The sequence below is a fragment of the Anthonomus grandis genome, chromosome 17 (assembly GCF_022605725.1).
Source record: "Anthonomus grandis grandis chromosome 17, icAntGran1.3, whole genome shotgun sequence".
Taxonomy (NCBI): Eukaryota; Metazoa; Arthropoda; class Insecta; order Coleoptera; family Curculionidae; genus Anthonomus; species Anthonomus grandis.
Window position 1 is genome coordinate 12,991,367 of NC_065562.1, and position 20,827 is coordinate 13,012,193.

At 33.6% G+C, this 20,827-nt stretch overlaps 2 protein-coding genes across 2 annotated transcripts in view; one reads left to right on the forward strand and one right to left on the reverse strand.

The window, feature by feature from the left end:
- Positions 1–20,827, forward strand: part of LOC126746146 (BTB/POZ domain-containing adapter for CUL3-mediated RhoA degradation protein 3) — a 413,055-nt gene that overhangs the window by 353,591 nt on the left and 38,637 nt on the right. The gene's annotated exons all lie outside the window — the stretch shown is intronic.
- On the reverse strand, positions 7,549–8,062 carry LOC126746593 (elongation factor 1-alpha-like). Its single transcript, XM_050454902.1, has 2 exons — positions 8,052–8,062; positions 7,549–7,990 (listed from the first exon to the last, which is right to left on the reverse strand). Exons 1-2 carry the CDS (start codon positions 8,060–8,062, stop codon positions 7,549–7,551), a joined length of 453 nt encoding a protein of 150 aa, XP_050310859.1.

Sequence of the window (20,827 nt, forward strand, 5' to 3'; positions counted from 1 at the left end):
GAAGGACCACAGCTTATATGGCGCTGAACCAATTAACTTAATAAATGAAACAAAACTTTACCAAAACAAAATATGCTCATTTATTAGATCCGAAGACAGGAAAATGGAACAGTTATTCATTAAAGTAGTTGTAAACTATGAATTGTCTTTGCTGTCTTTTTGTATACTTAATTTTCCCTTATTTACACTCACTTTGCTTCTTAGCAGGTAACTTCACTCACTTCTTACTAACTACTAACAATGGTGCTTATACTCTAATTACAATGGGTTATAATTACTTTAACCTATTGTATCAACACAAGACGACCGAACTCATGACTAGCGACACTAATACAGGTAGTTTTAACTGGGTTTAAAGTATAAGGGTGCTTACGGATTAGGTCACTAAAGGTGTAAAGAGATGGAAAGTCTTGGGTATTAGGGATAATAGGAAAAACTTCCGTGAGCAACTTCTCCGATCGCGATTACGACTCGCGACTCGACTCACACACTTCTTCTCGACGACAGTGTCTCAACTAGACTGTACACTGCAAACCTTGGACTAGTATTTAGCCATTAAGAGTCTGGAGAGAGAGAGACCCATATTAGGGTTTAAAGAGTAAAGGGTATACGGTGACCCAACTTGACTTCTACAACAACTGAGATCAACTATTCGACTCAATTTTGACCGTGCGACCTTTTTACCGGCTTGTTTTACTTAGTGGGTGTAAAGATGTTCAATAAGTGCATCTTTCATCAACAAGGGATGTGAAAACGGGCTTGAGACCTAGGAGTCTAACAGTTTTATGGCAATTTATGGGTTATATTTGTTTTCTTTAAAAGTTTGAAATGTTTAAAAGTAACCACTTCAAATTGATTATTATCTGACCTGTGGGAACCTTCTAGGAATCGATGATGTCCTTAAAATTATGAACATAGACCAATTAAAAAATAAATACATCTCGATGACAGAAAAGGGTGTTGTTGGGTTATTTCCCAACAGTTACAAACAGTTTTCTTTAGTCTAATTTAGGTATCTTGTCCTTAACTCTCCTCTTTGAGACATATTCAGTTAGTGCAAGTCTTAGACCCCATGTGGTCGTCATATTCCAAATATGTATTTCACACATGCATTTTGAAGTAATTCCACACGCTTCTTATCCCTATGATCATGACAAGGACCATAAACAGTATCACAGAAATTCAGATGTGAAAGAATCAGAGAATCGCAGAGCATCTTTCTTATTTCTACTCGTATATTCAACACATATCGTCAGAATCTTAAATCTAAAGAATTTAAACATTTTCGGATCTTTCCTGTTACATGAAGAGAAAATTTGAAGTCAATATCCATGTATAGATCCAAAATTCCTACTCATGTTTTGAAATGAAATTAGTGCATTATGGATGTGCAAATGAATGCGATTAAGAAGGTTTCGTCTTAAACTGTATTTAGTACATAACAAGACGACGGATTTCTTTGGATTTAGCTGCAAACAATGCTGCCTTAGAAAGTTAGGTCTTCATTTAATTTAATGGTTTGCATATTCATGATTAGGGGGATCAAAGGAAAAAATTATCTGGGTGTCGTCAGCGTAAATATGATGTATTGAATTTTTTAAGCACGTAACAAGTTGGCGTGTATACCAAGTTCCCTGTGGTACGCCAGACTGTGGTAAAAGACTCCCATCCTCTGAATAGTTCCAATCATATGTAGTGACAAAGCTTTTTATGATATCCACTGCCGTAATAGAAAAGCCTACAAAACCAAGAATTGACAATAAGATTTCATGATTGAGCGTGTCGAAAGATTTGCTGTAATCCAACGTAACCACTATTGACATGTTTTTGCACAAAGACCTAAAAGTGTCATCTGTTACATCACAAAGTGCAATCGACAAGAATGTTTTATAGAAATTACAGAATTATTTGTCAAGATCTGCTACTCCAGAGACTTTGACTTGAAGACAAAACTGGCAACTTGATATTAAGCGAAGGTGCCTATAATCCTCGGGATTTTTTACTTTAGCTAGTCAAAAGTGATTTTGACACATGAATCGGAGAAGACAATAGTTTTTGAGAAAAATCAATAATTTTTGAAATAAAGCCATTGACTTTAAGCTTAATTTTGTACGTTTTTCAAGCACTAGAATTAATTTTTCATTCTATTCCAGGTATGTGACGTTACTTTTTAAATCCTCCAAACATTTGATTCATTGATTATCAGAGACTTGACTACTTGACATAATTTTTTTTTTGTTTTTCAGGTAACAAAAATTATTTTTTCAAGTCTTGCAGTCATAGAAACAAATTTTCCGATTTATTCCAGTCATTTAACTTTCTTTTTTTCGATCCTTGGTCTTTTTCCAGGTACAAGAGACAATATTTTTCTTATCTTTCAGTCATCTAAAGTAATTTTCGGGATTTTACACCATTTTTTAGCTCTTCCATTGATTCGAAATTAACTTTTCATAATTTAATTTTATTTCCGATATTTAACGTCTTGTTTATGATTTCCAGTCAGTACAAATAATGTCTTTCATCTTTGAGACATTTCATTTTTTTTTATCTCCAGGCACTAAATAAATGTAGAGTTATTTCCAAACATTTTATTTTATTCTAGATATTGACATTGTTCAACGAATTTTAAAAAATGCATGCAAATCAAAGTTTCGAACTATATTAACTCATCTTCAGAACTTTTTAATAAAAAAAAGTAAACAGCAGACTAACTATTTAATTAAGAATTATAAATATTTAATATTTAAAATTTATTACATAATTAAATTGACTAAAAAAATATAAATAATACTAAACTAAACTTAGTTTTTTAAAATTCGATTTTATTCAGAATTTAAAAAAAAAACGATAGAGTTTACATATTGGGGTATGATATATCAGTAAAATACATAATAAACATGTAAAAAAATGTGTTTATTTTAAAAATTAATTTTTTAAAAACTACTTTTCAAATAAGTGTTGGATATATTACGTGAATATTTGTTTCCATTAATTTAATTGATTTTGTTAAATTTCCAAGTATTATCATGAACCTATAACATATGTTCAAAATTCGCTTTCTTGATCAGTCTGTATTCTATTGGTAAAACAGATTTTCTTTTCAATATTTTAAAAAATAACGACAAATATAAGAAATTGTAATGTGGGTGCGAAAAAATCTTGAATTTTTTTTTATATTTTTGACGTTTTGAAAAAATAAAAATGTATTTAAAGAATTTAATTATCTCCAAAATATCTATGACCTTTTTTATGAAATACTATATATTTATAAACAAAGTATATCTATTAATCATTTATTAAATGATTCTAAGGTTGCCTAGTATTATAAAAAAAAGAACAAGAACTAACTCAACCGCACAACGGCCCCATTACTGACAATGCGAAAAATGCGCTTAATTCTTTGACAAAAGCTAAATAATTGCAACAAAAAGGATGCAACACATCCGTAAATACCTGAAAATACCCCGAAGAATGTTAATAAATGCACTTTTCGGTGTTTTTCTTCAATTTCCACTCGTCCGTGGTGCAGGTGTACATTGTACTGCAACGGCCTGGTATGTTCTGCGGCATTCTTAAGACAACATTAACCGATGGTGAAGCCTTTACCTTATTATATCTACAAGACGCAATAAATCTACAAATAAGTAGGCAAGAAAGCACTCTAAAAACATACAGGGTGTCCCAAACGTGAGGAAAAAGTACATATGAATTATTGCTTTCTCGAAAACCGGACTATGGATTTTTTTCTATGTGATCATTAATAGACATTAGTCCGTAATATTGCAATGGAAGATTAAGGATATTCGTGGATGTACCGTAAAACGGGGTTACTTTGACAACGGGGGTATCTTCGACACGTACCTATAATATAATAATTGTTTTTTCAGATTTCTTGGTGTTTCTCAGGATATCCAATGTTCTGCTATAGTTTTTGCCCTATTTAATATATTTTTTTATTATATTTGCTTTGTTGTTTTATTTGTTTATTTATTTTGTTTTTTATTTTTTTTATTTTTTTTTTATTTTTTAGGATTTTTAGTTTTTCTCTTTGTTTCAGATACGGTAAGTTTTATTAACGATGCCGCGCACTTACGTCAAAAAGGTGGGAGGTAGACCTTACCTCAACTATAGAAAGGAGAACATGGATAAGGCTATTGATGCTGTGAAAAAGGGCTTGTCCAAACTACAAGCTAGCCAGAAGTTCAAGGTGCCGAGAACAACGTTAATTGATAAACTTCAGGAAACTCATCCTGCAGCACCAGGTCGTCCATGCGTGTTGACTCGCGAAGAAGAACAACTGTTGGCAAAAACTCTTGGTGTCGTAAACGACTGGGGCTTTCCCATGACTCACGAGGACATTCGTCAAGTTGTGACAAAATTTGTGACGAAGCAAGGTAAGAATGTTCCGGAATGGAAGAATAATAAGCCAGGTCTGGATTTTATAAAAAAAATCGCTCAAAGGAACAAACTGACAACTCGACTGCCTTCCAATATCAAACGTCACCGAGCTGCCGTAGGTAAGGAGCAACTTCAAGATTTTTTTGAGAACATAAGAGACGTCTTAGAATATGCGTCACCAAAAAATGTTCGACAAAAATGACCCTGGTTCGAAGAAAGTGTTGGTGCCCAGAGGATTTAAGAGAGTCGAACGAGTTCAAGAGCACTCGAGAACATCGATCAGCATCATGGTGTGCGGATCAGCTAATGGGGACTTGCTTCCTCCCATGGTCGTGTATAAGGTACAACACCTGTACGAAAATTGGAGTAAAGGAGGTCCTGCAGGCACAATTTATCAGGTGACGCCAAGTGGATGGTTCGATATGAATACATTCGAACAATGGTTTTTTAATGTTTTGATTCCTCACATTAATGCTAAGTGCACCACTAAACAAACAAAAGTTGTGATTGGAGATAATCTTGCGTCACACTTTTCCCCTCGCGTTGTCAAGGCAGCTGAAGAAAATAATATTTATATGACGCCCCTACCAGAAAATTCAACGCATTTGATGCAACCTTTGGACATCAGTTTTTTTGCTCTCATGAAGCGAAAATGGCTCGAAATTCTGGATTTATGGAGAAAGGAAAATGTCGTCGAAAAGGAAGCGTCTCGAAAGAACTTTTACCAAGGTTGCTAAATCGATTGTGGTCCCATATTGAAAACACTTCTGGCACAAATCTTCAATCTGGCTTTAGAGCAATAGGGCTGAGCCCCTTTAATCCAGAAAGAGTTTTGGCAAAAATTCCTGGCGAAAAGCCAGATTCCGAGAGAGTGCTAGATTCCAGTTTGTTAGAATTTCTACAGGAGGCTAGCGGATATTCCAGGGAACCGACAAATTCTCTCAAAAGGGGAAAAAAGTGTCCGCAAGACCAGGCCAGCAGATGCAAAGACCAGTTAAAACAAGCACTCCAACCCGTTCAGACTCACCAATGGATTTACTAGAAATTTTTGTTGATGCAACTCCAGCTACGAAGAAACCAAAGACAAGACTCCTTATCAAACCAAAAAAATCAAAGACCGTTGATCCTGATAAACCAGGACCGTCCAGAGCTCGCCGAAACAAGACAAACATTGTCGACACTGACTCCGATTCTTCCTGCTCTATATGCAAATGTTCTTACGCAACCTACACTGATAGCAATGAGTGGATTTGTTGCGTTTCTTGTTTAAAGTGGGTGTGCGGTATTTGCAATGATGGCTCCAAGGACCCGCAATATGAATGTCCTTCATGCAATTGTTGTTGCACTTGATTGTTTCCATATTCCGAGTACACAAATAAAAACTCTTGGATCAAGTGTGTGAACTGTGGAAAGTGGGTTTGTGGACACTGCAACAAGGGATCCAAACAAGCGAGATACGAATGTCCCATTTGTTTCGACGAAGATTAAATCCGTTGTTTTCATGTTCTATATATTTTTATTTGTATTGTTGTTACTTTATTTATTTGTTGAGTTTATTTATTTTGTTGATTTTATGAGTTTTTGTTTAGTTTGGAGAATTTTATTTTAGTTTTTCATTTTTTTATCCAACAGCTTCATACCAAATTTTTTAAAAAGAATAAACTGTATTTTCGTTTTTCTGTGTTTTATTTTCCTAAATGTAGCTCTTTAAACCATTTTCCAATGCTTCTAATTAATGATGGTTTACTATTTTGGTGTCGAAGTTGCCCTCAAAAAACACATCTTTGACATTCTGTAGAATTAAGTGTGGTGTCGAAGTTAGACCGTGTAGTGGAGTAAAAAACCCTTAAGAAACCCACAAAAAAAGTAGATGGGGCTGGTGGGGGAAAAAAATTTTAGGCTATAAAGAGCCAAAGGTTCAATTGTTACGATAGCACATAGGCCAAGTTTTTAAGATAAATGGTTTTTTTTTGATAAAAGAAATCCTGCTTTAAAATATTAAGTTTTTTGTAAAGCCTTTGACAATATCAAGATTTTTTGATATTATTGAAAAACTGCTCAGTACCTCCAAAGCAGCTGTATTTACAAAGGAAACTTGAAATAACTTTTTTGGTAAAGGAACATCAGTTTTTATATCAAATTAAAATCAATAAGGCAAGAGTTTTTAAAATATTGGGATTTTTGGAAAGCCTTTGATAATAATTTTTTTTTAAATCCCTTGAAAAACTAGTCAGCATCTTTTTGATACTTGTTGTATGCCTCCCTCATATAAATTGTTCACATTACACACATACTACAATTTTTTAAACTATTTGGGGGTGGCTTAGACCCCTTCATCCCCTGAAAAAACGTGTGTCTCTGAGATATATCATGTATTTTATTATCTTTTATTTATACAGCAAGTTTGAAGGTGTAACAAAAGTTTTAACAATTACTGTGATTTTTTAAAGTTATTTATTATTTTAAGAACATTAATCTTTTATGTCGGAAAAAATCAAATCTACACTTTTTTTTTATATATAATTATAGTTTATTTTAGATGCTTAAAATCAGATTTAATCCTTAAATATGCAAAAAAATAGATTGCGTTCAGAACTTATCAGGGCGACTGTAAAAATTTGATTTTCGTTTCTGATTCTGTTGCTAACTTCCATGACGTCAATATTTTAGGTTTCAGGACAAACCTTACAAAAAAAAGAGATACAAAGTCAATATTCGAAAGATATATAGTTATTGCGAACGTAAAACAGATATTTTTAAGACCTTATATGCTGTTTCGGTACTCTCTAAATGAATAAAGACCCCATAGATAATTTAGAAGGAAAAAAACTCCACTCGAACTCGAGCGGCGAAATTAAAACTAAAAGTAGGTACTTAAACGCGGTGCGGAGTGTAGTGGTACCGAGTCTTGTTGAAAGTGTAATGACCCAAATTGAATTGGAAAATGCAGGCCGGTCTGCCGGTTAAGCTTTTTGCCCACGAAATGAAAAAAAAAACGGCCAAAAGAGCGTTTTGTGCAAGGTCAGTGCTACAGGTCCGGACCAATACATATTCGGCCTTTTGTGAATAAATAGACTTATTTTCCATAATTTTTTTTCCACTGTTTATGTTAATTCTAATTAACAATTTACTCAAAAAATTTAAAATTTACTAAGTGGCGATAACTTGAGCTAAGAAATCAGCAGCTCCCTTGGGTGGGTTGTTCTTAGAGTCACCAGCTACATATCCTCTCCTCAATTCTTTGACTGAGACGTTCTTAACGTTGAAACCGACGTTGTCTCCAGGTACGGCTTCTTGCAAGGCTTCGTGGTGCATTTCAACAGACTTTACTTCAGTGGTAATGTTAGCTGGAGCAAACACTACTACAGTACCGGGTTTAAGAATACCAGTTTCAACACGACCAACAGGTACCGTTCCAATACCTCCAATTTTGTAAACATCCTGAAGTGGAAGACGGAGGGCTTTGTCAGTAGGACGTGAAGGTGGAAGGATGGCATCCAAATCTCCAATGGATGCACCCCAGTGCTCGACTGTCACACTGCTCACATTGCTTGCAAATTTGCAGAAATCAAAGAAAAGCTTGACCGTCGTTCTGGTAAGACCACCGAAGAAAACTTTAAAGCCATCAAGTCAGGAGATGCTGCCATCGTTACATTGGTTCCATCTAAGCCAATGTGTGTTGAATCCTTCCAGGAATTCCCCCCACTTGGACGTTTCGCTGTCCGTGACATGAGGCAGACTGTTGCTGTTGGTGTCATCAAGAATGTCAACTTCAAAGATAGCTTCTTTTTTTAAGTGGCAACATTACCTTCCATGTATTCCTCGGCCGTACTGAGTAGAATATTTCTGGGTGGCAGTCGCGTTTGAGTTTTCGTTTAGCTAAGGTCTGTGAATTAAATGGGTCAAAATTGACCCCGCCATACGTTAAACGTAATTTTTTGGGTGTTCTAATTTTTTAATGTAATGGCTTCTTTAAAGGATAAAAAGGCACCACTAACAGAGCACGAGTTAGAACAGCTTTCTAACACTTTTTTTGATAATGACAGCGACATTTCTGATGCCGAGACTATCGTTAGTGAACAGATTTCTGCAAGCGATAGTGATTCTGAACCGGGTGTTGGTAGTTTGCCAGATGAAATAAATTTGGATATTGAGCCAGATATTGTGGAAGATAGTAGTGATGATGAGAGTGAAATTGGCGTAAGAAACTACTATTATGGGAAAAATAGAAAAAAATGGTCAACAAAAGCTCCTATGCCACAAGCCGTGCTCGTGCAAGCAATATTGTTTCGCATCTACCAGGACTTTCTGGACCAGCACGAGTTAACAAACCAAATTCAGCCACAGAAGCTTTTAAGCTGTTAGTTGACGATACAATATTCGAGCAAATTATCGAGAAGACCAATGAAAAAATAACGAGCTTGCTAAGCGAGCTAGTTATGGGCACAATGCCTTATCCTGCCAATTTTTAAATCATGTTGACGAAACCGAAATGTTGGCATTTTTTGGTCTCCTCTTCTTGGCAGGCGTATTCAAGTCGAACCACGAAGATATTAATTCCCTTTTCGCAACTGATGGCACGGGTCGTGATATATTTCGTTCCGTAATGACTGCAAAAAGATTTAATTTTCTCCTCACAGCTTTGAGATTTGATGATCCAGACACCAGAAGTCAGCGCACTGAAGCCGGAGACAAGCTAGCTTATATTTCCGATATATTTTATCGCTTCGTGAATAATTGTCATACAAACTATTCATGTGGGGAATATGTAACTGTGGATGAAATGTTGATTGGTTTTCGCGGTAATTGTAGATTTCGAATGTTTATTAAAAGTAAGTCGGAAAAATACGGAATCAAAATGATGTGTCTCTGTAATGCTCGGACGCATTATTTAGTAAACGCCTTTGTTTATTCCGGAAAAGACACTCAAATGCAGAATCCTAAGAAGCTAGCCATACCCACCCTCAATGTTCTTTCTTTAGTTGATCCGATAAAAAATTCTAACCGAAATGTTACTGGCGATAACTGGTTTTCTTCTTTAGAGCTTGTCGAAGAGCTACAACGCTGTTAACTTACCTATATCGGTACTATCCGAAAAAACAAAAAGATTTTTTGCCAAATAAGCAGCGACCGGTTTATTCTTCGATTTTCGGATTTACCAGAGACGTGACTTTGCTATCTTATGTTCCAGTAAAAAATCGAGCAGTTTGTCTTATATCAAGTTTTCATCATAATGATAGAATTTTGGACAGAGAAAATAAACTTCCAGACATGATAGATTTTTACAATATTACCAAAGTGGGGGGAGATGTATTAGATCAGACGTGTGCAAATTATAAAGTTGGTAGACGCACTAGAAGATGGCCACAAGCAATTTGGTTTCGAATGATGGATATTAGCGCTGTAAATGGAAGTATTTTATATAATAATGCTCATCCAGAGGCTGAAATGACACACCAAAAGTTTCTAGTTACCTTAGGAAGAGATCTAATACATAACCAATTAATTCGCCGACCTCAAATGGAAAATATTCTCAGGGAATTAAAAGCGCTTATTCATCGAATTGGTCAGATTCCCGAGATAGGTCCAGGCAGAAATGAACATGGGGAAAGACCACCTAAGCGTGCAAGGTGTTCTATTTGTCCACGCAATGATAATAAACAATCACTTATATGTTATAACTGCCATAAATACGTTTGTAAAAACCATTGCGTAAAAAGAATTCGTTGCAATAATTGCCAATAATAGAAGGTTCAAACATTTTAGTTTGTTTGTTAGTTTTTTTATAAACCTTTTTAGGATTTTATTTTTAAGTGTTTTGAACGTTTTCACATTTATTTAAGAACAACTTCTTAATTTTTCACCTAAATTTTGTGTTGTTAGTTTATTTTCGAGTCATTTTGAAAAAAGCCTATTTTTTAAAAAACCTTATAGGGTCAATGAGCCAGTGGTCGGACAATTTAGAGAAAACTAAATTTAAATCATGAATAAAAAAATATTGATAGGTTTGATAGAACCAAAGTCTTTTGACATGAATACTTTGGTTATTTAGGATAAAGTTAAATATATCAGTTTTGTCCATAAATTTACTTAGTATTTTTGGTATTTACTTAAGTAAAAAAAATGCTGTTTTGTTAGTAGTCGGACAGTCTTTGCCAATGGTCGACCCGGTAGTTGCCACTAGTCGGACACCTTCTTATTGGCTGATTCTTTACAGTCCCGTATTATCAAAGGTTTACTAGAATTTAAGTGCAAATTTAATCTTGCAGTTTTAAAACCTACTTATTTTTGTTTGTTTTATTAATAAAAAATTTAAATCATGGGTAATTATATAAAAGGCTATTAAATAAAATAAAAATATTTTATTGGGGTAAAAAAACAAAAATTTTCTCCACGTAGTATCAATCAACACAACAAATAAAAAAAACTTGAGCAAAAAAAGCGTTATAGGTATTCTTTGGTAACTAGTGTTCAAAATCACGCAACTAAAAACTAAGTACTTCACTAACGTACGTGTTTTAGTCATCATCACACAGTTTACAGACAAAATCCAAGTTAGAGACTTCATCATAGGAGAGTCCTGACAACTGTGTGCACTCCAAGTGATACCAGCGACTACATAAATCAGAGCCAACATTCTTTTCACCTTCGATTTCGGTATCACTATCAAGTTCGTCTTCGCATTCTCCACATGTTTGCTTTTTTTATGTACGGTAGATGACTCTTCTACCTTATCTTTATCTTGGTTACCCGCACTGTTATTTTTTGTTTTACTTTGTTTTTTTTTTTGTAGGGTTGCTATTTTCCTTTTCTTTTTCGCATTCTCTTTCTCCTCTTTTTCCTCTAATTTTCCTTCATAATACTCTCTCCAGGCTCCAGAAGAAATTGCGGAGGGTATTTTCTCCCGTTGACGTTTCTTATCTGTTTTGCTAATAGGTTGTGGATATGCAAGATGTTTTTCAAATAAAGAGCTGCTCCAGCTAGCCGACTTAGCCACTACAACTGAATTTAAAGTTTAATTTTTTTCATTTTTCAAAGGTGTGCAGTTTTCCTCTTTGTCATCCTGATTATTTTTTTTCTCCTCTAGACATTTGTCATTTATTGTGGATGAAGTGATTTTTTTCTCAATCAGATTGTGATTTATTTCCATAAGTCCTTTTACAGGGTTAGCTTGTTCTGTTGCATCAGGTTTGATTTTTTTTTGAAACTTTATTTTCTTATTTGGATTTTTATTTTCTTCATCTTCGTTAGTTTTGATGTTCTCTGAGGTGTCTTCCAATTTATTTTCTTTTAGATTGGTCTCATGTGCTTCCTTTATTTCTTGGTCATTTCTTCCATTAGTAAATATATCTGATTCTGAAATATCAACATCTTCAAACACAATACTCGGCATTAAATCTTTAAATTCATAATCATCCAGTATTTCTAAGATTTTTTCTTTTCTATATTTTCATAAGAACAAAAATTTGGTTCTAATGTCGGTTCTATGTGAGTATTTTGATTTGTTTGAACTGGATTGAGAAGTACATATTGTAGTATTACAACTTGAGGGTTTTGAAGGTTTTCAGTCTCTTCTTGATTTGATACTTCACTGCTAGGTGTAGTTGCATCATCAGTAAAAATAACGTTCATTTTCTGAATGTCTTCTGGAGTAAAAAAAGAAACGTCATTACCTTTACTTGTGTTAGTAGAATTAAGTGTTTTTATAAGGGTTAAAATTGTATCCGTGCAAAATCCTACTTCAGATAGCTTTGGTTTCAGCTTTATAATAATTTTTTCGGTGCTTATGATATCTGCTTCCGATACTGTTTCCTCAACCTGCGTTGTTTCGCTTAATAAGTTCTCCAGAACATTTTGCACACATTTTTTATAATTTACTGGGTCTGGATTAAACTGGTACAAACCACATGCCTTAAAGCCCTGTTTCATATTATTTGACATATTAGGATTCTGAAGGGCTTTTTCAAATATGGGACAAAACTCAGTCTTTGTAACCACACGATTTTGCAATGATTTTACACAAATGCAACGCTCTGTAGTAAGTGCGTTGCATTTGGCAGCAAAGCATACAATATTATTCCATTTTCATGGCAAAATCTACTAAGTTCCACAGACATATGGATTTTATGCCCGTCTACTAAAAATAATACCGTTCTCTGAATCCCTTCGTTCTCTAACCATTTATTTAGGTCGTTAGCCACATACTCGAAAAATACCTCCGACCTCATCCACCCGCTATCTGATTTGCCGAGGACCCAATGAGGAGCATATCGTTTACTATACTTTTTGGTGGTTTTACATATGGAAATATGACGAGTGGGGGACAAAGTCTACCATCGGCCGTAAAAGTAATTAATACCGTTAAATTTTCCTTGCTGCTTCCGGTTTTAACAATATTGAGATCACGTCCTCTCACACCCAATACTTTCCCACTCTTTGGACACAGGCAGAACCCACTTTCATCGCCGTTCAGCATCCGACTTGGATCTTCCAAAATGTCTGCAGCGTTAGACTTAATTAAAAAGGATTTTAGAACTTGAAACCAAGATCTAATGTATTCTTCAGTTATTTGTGCTCTGTATTTTTCTAGGGACTCTGCATTTTTTAAAGCTAAACGCGAATGTCGCTTCATAAAGCCGGAAAACCAACTTTGTCCGGGTCGACCATTAGTGAACACTGTTTTTAATTTTTCTTCTTTTACAATTTTCTGAACTGTATCTAGTAATACTTGCTTCTTTATCGGAAAAACGCAACTGGCTAAGTTTTCAATCCATTCAACTAATTTTTCTTCAATTTCTTTTTTCAAAACTGGATCCGGCCCCATCGTTTTGCAAGGTCGACAACTGTTCCTTTAATGCGGTCCTGGACCGTTGATTTGGGGACCCCGTACTGCCTACACGTTTCGCGCAATTTTCCCTTGTTTCTAACTGCATTGACCGCTTGTTCTAGTGCGTCTTCATCGTATTGATGAAATTTTCCCTTTGGTTTTGGTTTCATATCTGAAAACCAAAGAAAAACATAAAAAAAAAACGGCTTAGATTCTTCAAAGAGACGTCGAAAAAAGAATAGTGTCCGACTTTTAAAACATATTAAATTTGATACTGACCAGTGGTTGGACAGATTTAATTCTCATTAATTCGCGTCTGTATTTTGTTTTTGCTGTCCGACCACTGAATACCATCTAAAACTTTTCCTTACAATATATATTAGAAATAGAAGGAGCTTATTTATGTAGCAGTAAGCGAGAAAAAGACAAAAACAAAAAAGCTTCACTTTCCAGTGGTCGGACACGCGTCCGACTACCGGAGTTATAACAAAATTATATATGAGTTTACCGGACACCTAAAATTAACCTTAAAATATTTAAAAAATGAGTTTTTCGTCAAACATTTCAAAGTTATTTCACGATAAATACGTTTTGTCCGACCACTGGGGTTTGTCCGACTACTGGCTAATTCACCCTATTTTTTAGTCTAGCTTTATTTTAAGTGCAATTTTTTTGGTTTATATGGCCTCAGGGTTGTTAATATATTATTATTTTCACATTTTTAAATTGGTTTTTGTTATAGTTTAAAAAAAAAATCGAAAGATCTAATTTGACCCCACCATACTTGGAACGTGATTTTTTTTCGCCATACCAGTTAAGGGTTAAGTGATAGATCCTGTAACGATAACTATGCGAAAACTCTCTAGGGCCCTTAAAATAATCCCAATATTAGTGACGCCACCTATCTATCACCAAACAGATTTTTACGAAGCGAGCACATCACAGCTTTCTGTAATACCGATCTAGCGGTGTTGCCACAGTGCCTAATAAAAAGTCACTTCTAGAGAAATCAATTACAGCAATTGATTTTTTTATAGCGTTTTAAGCTGTTGCTTATTTAAAAGAAGTAAGATTTTTGGCCTTTTACGCCCCTTTTTATAGAAACTTAAATAACGCATAATATTAAAAAACATTACTACCTATAAAGAGCTGAAAATCATGATTTGTTTCTTGTCAGTTTCCCCTTAAAAAGCTGTCATATGTATTAAAAGCTGTTTGTTTTACAATAACAATATAAATATGTAATAATTCAAAAGCAAGAATATGTTAAAAAAAAAAACTTTAATTGTCACGCAGAACCGGGTTTCAATAAGTGCATTCTGCACTGACGATTCACCCCGATCGATAACTTTCGTATTTATTTACATGGTTTCATCTGAACATGTCCGACTGTCTAGTCCAAAAATGTTTTTAATTTTGATTTAATAAACTTGACAACAATGCGACTATATTGTCAACCCGTTTAAAACAAGGGGATTGAAACTAATTGGTTTGCCCTATAATTGTAGTTGTACTAAAGTTGGTACATTTTGTTGCTTGTATATGATTAAATCAATATTTTGTGTATTTGTATTTTTTGAAATTATTTAGTAGTTGATAAGAAGAATTTTATGAGTTAATTTCAATGTTTTCGTATTTAAGATTATGTTTTTTATTAGGTTTTTAGAAATAAATAATATAACAATTTTGGATGTAAACAATATCATTTTAAAAACATATAATTTTTTTAATAGGAAAATGTAACTAAAAATAATTAATATTTACAGATATTTTACCAAAAAAATTAATTTTAAAAAGGAAAAGATTTTTACCTGGAAATTTGTTTTAATATTAATACATACGTTAATATTAGTAATGAATAACCCAGGAAAAAAATGTGCGCTATCAATATCGACATTATTAGACTGTTTATTCTAAATACTCTCAATATATCCATTAGTGGTTTAGTCTAATTTTCAGGTTTTCGAAAAAAAAACTGGTGAATGCGGCGGGCATTTCTATCTCCCAGCGCATTCACCAATTCATTTATTTAACTTCGTTTTAAAAGATAAATACGAGGCGAGCTACGACAGTTCTTTAAAATGTCGTTTTCTTATGAATATTTATTTATTTACACATTACAAGGCAAAAAAGATTGAAACTAACTATTAAAAAAATGGAGAATGCGTCGGGCATATCTATCTCCCAGCGCATTCACCAATTTATTTACTTAGCTTTGTTTAAAAAAAAAATGTACTTTTTAATCATACCTAAATAATAAACGAAATGCAAAAAGAAATTTAATTATTTTAATAACGAAAAAGAAAATAAGGGATTGCTTAGAATGTACAAGAAGAAGTAACTAAAGCGTTTGGAATTAGTTTAAGAATGGTGCAAAAGGTTGTATATGAAAACAAGAACAATCTTATTTCCAAGCAGGAAACAAAGTGTAAAAGTGAAGAAGCCGAAGACTGAAGATTTAAGTGAATGTGTAAAAATGAAGTAACAAATTTAACTAAAAAAAGAAACTAATTATAACTATCATTATCACTAACAGAGTCGGAAAACTCTTCGTCATTTTCCGAATCTTCTTCAAATGGGGCAATGATCAATGGTTCAACTTGGATATCGATCTCGTTTCGCGTTTCGCATTCTCGTTCTCGATTCTCGGTTCTCTCTTCGACCAGGTTCTAATAATGTTTTCTGTGTGATCCACTGATTTCCGCCAATACTCCTTTGTGATGTGATTCAATGCCTCATTCTAAACAGCTTCAACCTGGTCAGATCTAAGCCCAGCACCCACATGCTTCTCATAATAAGATTTTGACCCTGCTCATATAAGCTCAATGGCATTAAACTGACAATGGTATGATGGCAATCTAAAAACTTCATGGCCATATTCACGTACTATTTCGTCAACATCATATATTTTTGGTCTTTTTAGCGATTTTGCAATTGAAAGAAGTTTGGATTTTAGCATATATGGCAAGGGATTCTGATTTTCTTTTACTAACCATTCATAAATTTCGCTTTTTCTCCAACTTCCATTTGATTGTTTATTCAAAATTCTTGAATGATACGACGCATTGTCTAATACTATTAAGGAAGATTCTTGCAAGTTCGGTATTAACTGTTCCTTTAACCATTTTTCAAACATTTCGCAATTCATATTGTCATGATAATCCATACTTTTAGACTTAGAAGAAAAAACTTGCGCCTGGAACAAATCCCGTTGAAGACCCGGCATGTAAAATAATAAATCGTTTTCCCTGACCACATCCTTTTTGTCTTTTCACGCTTTTCACAGATTCATCTTGCCAAGATTTTATTCCACTCCCGTTTGAAAATATCCAAGTTTCATTTAAGAATACCACTTTCCTCAACTTTGATTTTTCATTATGTGTATATTGTCTTAAAAATCCTATTCGTTGGCTCACAATATTTGATAGTTCACACAAATATCTTCTATTGCAGTCTTTTTTATAGCGAAAACCTATACTTTTAATTAATTTTGATAAAGCAGAAAGTCCAATTTACAAAGTGCTCCGTTGCTTTAAAAGATCCCTCAGAAATGGCAGCGTTATATTTGTTTTTAGCCTATATAGTTCATAAATCCTATCCCTTACTTCCATTTTTACACATTCACTTAAATCTTCAGTCTTCGGCTTCTTCCTTTTACACTTTTTTTCCTTCTTGGGAATAAGATTGTTCTTGTTTTCATATACAATCTTTTGCACCATTCTTAAACTAATTCCAAGCGCTTTAGCTACTTCTTCTTGTACATTCTTAGGCAACCCTTTATTTTCTTTTTCGTTCTCGAAGTAATTAATAACATTAAGTACCATTTTTTTGGCTTGAGGATTTAGAAATACACAAAAAGGCTTTTTCTTTTCCATAATTTGAAATTTAAATTATCTTGTGACAAATAATGTCATCCGTCAATCGAAACGAGACAGGCATGTTTGTTATGAAAGTAATTGTTTTAAAACCACTGCCATTTATCATTTTATCTTCTTTTGATACATTAACGCTGCATATATCTGTTTCGTTTATCTGACGCGTTGTAGTTAAAAAACGTTGTTGCGCAAATTGAAATGAAACGTAACTACAATTGATTTATAGAAAAAGTCTTCGTTTGTTACAATTTGTGATCAAAATATATGTGTATACACTATGCAAAATTATACATGGTGTGTCACAATTAGTAGGACAATCTTGAAGGGGTTATGTAGAGGGTTTCAAAATAAGCAAGTTTGTAAATTATATATGTATATATATTTTAGAAAAACTAAATTGTTAAATATAAGTCAAATTTATACTTGAAAGCTGTGGTTAGTCTCATGTGCAAGAATCCGCACAACGTTCTTTTTATCACAATCAGAACACAAGACAAGCTTTACATAAAAATGTAACTATTCCAAAAGCCACAAAGACTAAAAATGTCAAAAAACTTTAACATATATCAAAAATGTGTAATCACGTTCCCGTAAAACTCAGAAATAAATTCTATAACATAATTAAACGTAAAATCCACGACTGGATATTGGATAATAACGTTACTTGGTTAGTATGATACACATAGTACTGTTTCTTTTTTCTGCTTTTTTTTTCTTTTTTTCCCTAATTTAATTTTATTCTTAATTTTTAAATCACTTTTATTCATATACATGGTGGTTATATGCATACCAAAGTCCACTTTCCATAACAAATTAACGGGAAAGGTGCCACATATTTGAAAAATGGACCCCTCTACAGTCTTGAGCGCTCATGAGGAAACTAGATTAGTTAATTGGATTTTGTCAAAAGCCAAATTGGGATTTCCGATGCATCCCAATGAGGTTAAGGACTCAATACAAAAAGTCCTTAAAGATTCTCAACGAACAAATAATTTTACTGATGATAGACCAGGAGATAAATGGTTAAAGCTTTTCCTTCAGAGGCACCCACAAATTTCAAAAAGAAATACAGAGATTATTTCCAAAACTCGTGCTGCGGTTACTAAGGATGGTATAAGGCAATGGTTTTTAGAACTTATCCAGTACTCAACTGACAAAAATCCCTAGCATTTTCATTGCGGATGAAACCGGTATAAGAACATGTATGAAGTCAGGTTTGGTTCTAGGGTCCTCCAAAAAGTTTAAAAACCTTTACGAGATTGCAGGCGGAAACGAAAAAGAGTCAATTACAGTGCTGTGCAACTATGCTGCTAATGGTGTGGCAGTCCCACCAATGATTGTTTTCCCATACAAAAGAATTCCTAAAGAGCTAGCTCTTTCGGTGCCAAAAGGTTGGATCATTGGAAGGTCCGATTCTGGGTGAATGACCAGTGCAACGTTTTTTGAATATATTGCCAATATATTTTATCCCTGGCTTTTGGAAAATAGCGTTATATTTCCAGTAATTCTTTTCATAGATGGACATAAGTCCCACTATAATTTGGACCTGTATGAATTCTGTGTGGAACACAGAATCATCCTTTATTGTTTATACCCGAACTCCTTGAATCTACAACCTTGTGATATCAGTATATTTAGACCCCTAAAAGTTGAATGGAAATCTGTGTGCCGACTTCATAAACAAAAGAGTTGTACACCAATTACTCGGCACAACTTTAGCATCCTCTTTAAAGAAGCTTTTGATAAGGCTTCTAAACCAGAAACCATTATAAATGGATTCAGAATTCGTGGCCTTTATCCATTAAGCCCTGACTCAGTTGATTATTCAAAGTGTATTTCGACACGGCGCAATGAAATCTTTCAGAAAAGACCCAGTACCGAATTATCAATAGAAGATTATAAATGTTCCTTGAAAGTATTGGACCATTATTTAAAGGTCAATAATATCACAAATTTGTCCAATGTAGATTTTTTTAAAAAATTTTGCGAAAAAAAAGCAGGTGACTCAACAAGTTTTAATGACAGTAGCGATAATGTTGACCAGTTATTTAGCGAGTCTGAAATAAATGACATATCAGTGAATATACAGAGCGATATATTAACAGATTCCTTTTTAAACGACTTGCCCCTTGAAATTGACGGAGCATTACCATTACCATTACCAGAAATTGATGTAATTACACCTATTTTATTACCTGGTGTGCATTGGAATTCCCAAATAAAATCATACTGTTTAGAAATTCTTGACACGATTATCGACAATGCATGTATTATTATAGAAGACAGAGAATTCCACTCTGAGTGTATAAAAGTTTAGATAAAGTTTGGGAAAATCATCTTCACTGGCCAAAGCAAGAGGGTGTATCAAAAAAGAGAAGCCAACGTGTTCAAATGCCCTACGCAATAACATCCGATAAGTGGGTGAAACATCATTCTGAACAAGAAAAAAAAAAGAATAGATAAAGAGAATATAATAAAGAAAAGAAAACTGGAAACGGTTTTAAAGAAAACGTCAGCTGAAACTAAGAAATTAGCTGAGAAGCTTAAAAGGGTTGTTAAAGAAGGGGGACCAGAAAAAACAGAAGATTAAAAAAAGTTGATAAACGGAGTTCGAGAAAATCAAGGTAATTTTAACTATACCTAATAAGAATTTAGAATAAAATGAAATTTAATGTATTATGCTTTTAGTTAAAGAAAAACAAAATGATGTGGAAGCGACCAAGATCCAGGATGTTGATGATGAAAATAAAAAGTTAGCCGGAAAACAGAACAAGAAGTTGAAATTGGCTGTTAAACAAGGGGAATCAGAAAAGTTTATTCATGGAGTTCGAGAAAATAAAGGTGAGTATAGTAATTATAAAAAAATGGAATAAAAGAAATTATAATGTTGATATTTATGTGCTTTTAGTTGTTAAAAAAGAAATAGACGTGGAAACGAAGAAGCCTGACAAAACAACCAGTAAAAGTAAGTAAATAAATAATGTGTCTGATCTTATATCATATAGATACATGGAAAATATATTTTAATCATATAATGTATTCACATTTGCAGCTTTTAATATTGGAGACTTCGTGGTTATAAGTTACCAAAAGAAGAGGTATCCAGGTTTAATAAAAAATATAGATCAGGGTGCCCAAGAATATGAGATCAGCGTTATGGAAAAGATAAAACCAAATTTTTGGCCCAAAAATGTGGACCAAATTTGGTATAAGAGAAAATTTGTTTTAGAAAAAATTTCAGAGCCAATATCATCCAAAGGCAGTATATATAATTTAAAGATTTGATAATTAATAAAACCTTATTAAAAATAAACCTTATGTTCATTTACTAGTCTTATAGTTTTCATTTATTGGAGGAGTTCGTTCATTTACTGGGATTTTGAGCATTTGTTATAAAAATCGGCAAAATTTGGTTGTTCATAATAAGAGAAAATTGTCGAGACTTTTGTCTTTAAAAATGTTATAGTACTTAAGTAAATGTATAACTGATTTACAGGTCCTCTAACTCAAAACTTTTCTTATTTGTTCCTTTACTGGTCTAGTGGCCCTATCTAGAAGACGAAGCAAGTTAGGACATACGTTTATATGAAAAAAACTTCTTATTTTTGGCTGGTAAATACGCCCTTGAAATCTTTGCACTCAATTTTGAATCACTCAGTATATTTTTTTTTGAAAATTATTGTCTATTTTTAATTAATTAATTTGAATAAATAGGCAATGTACACAC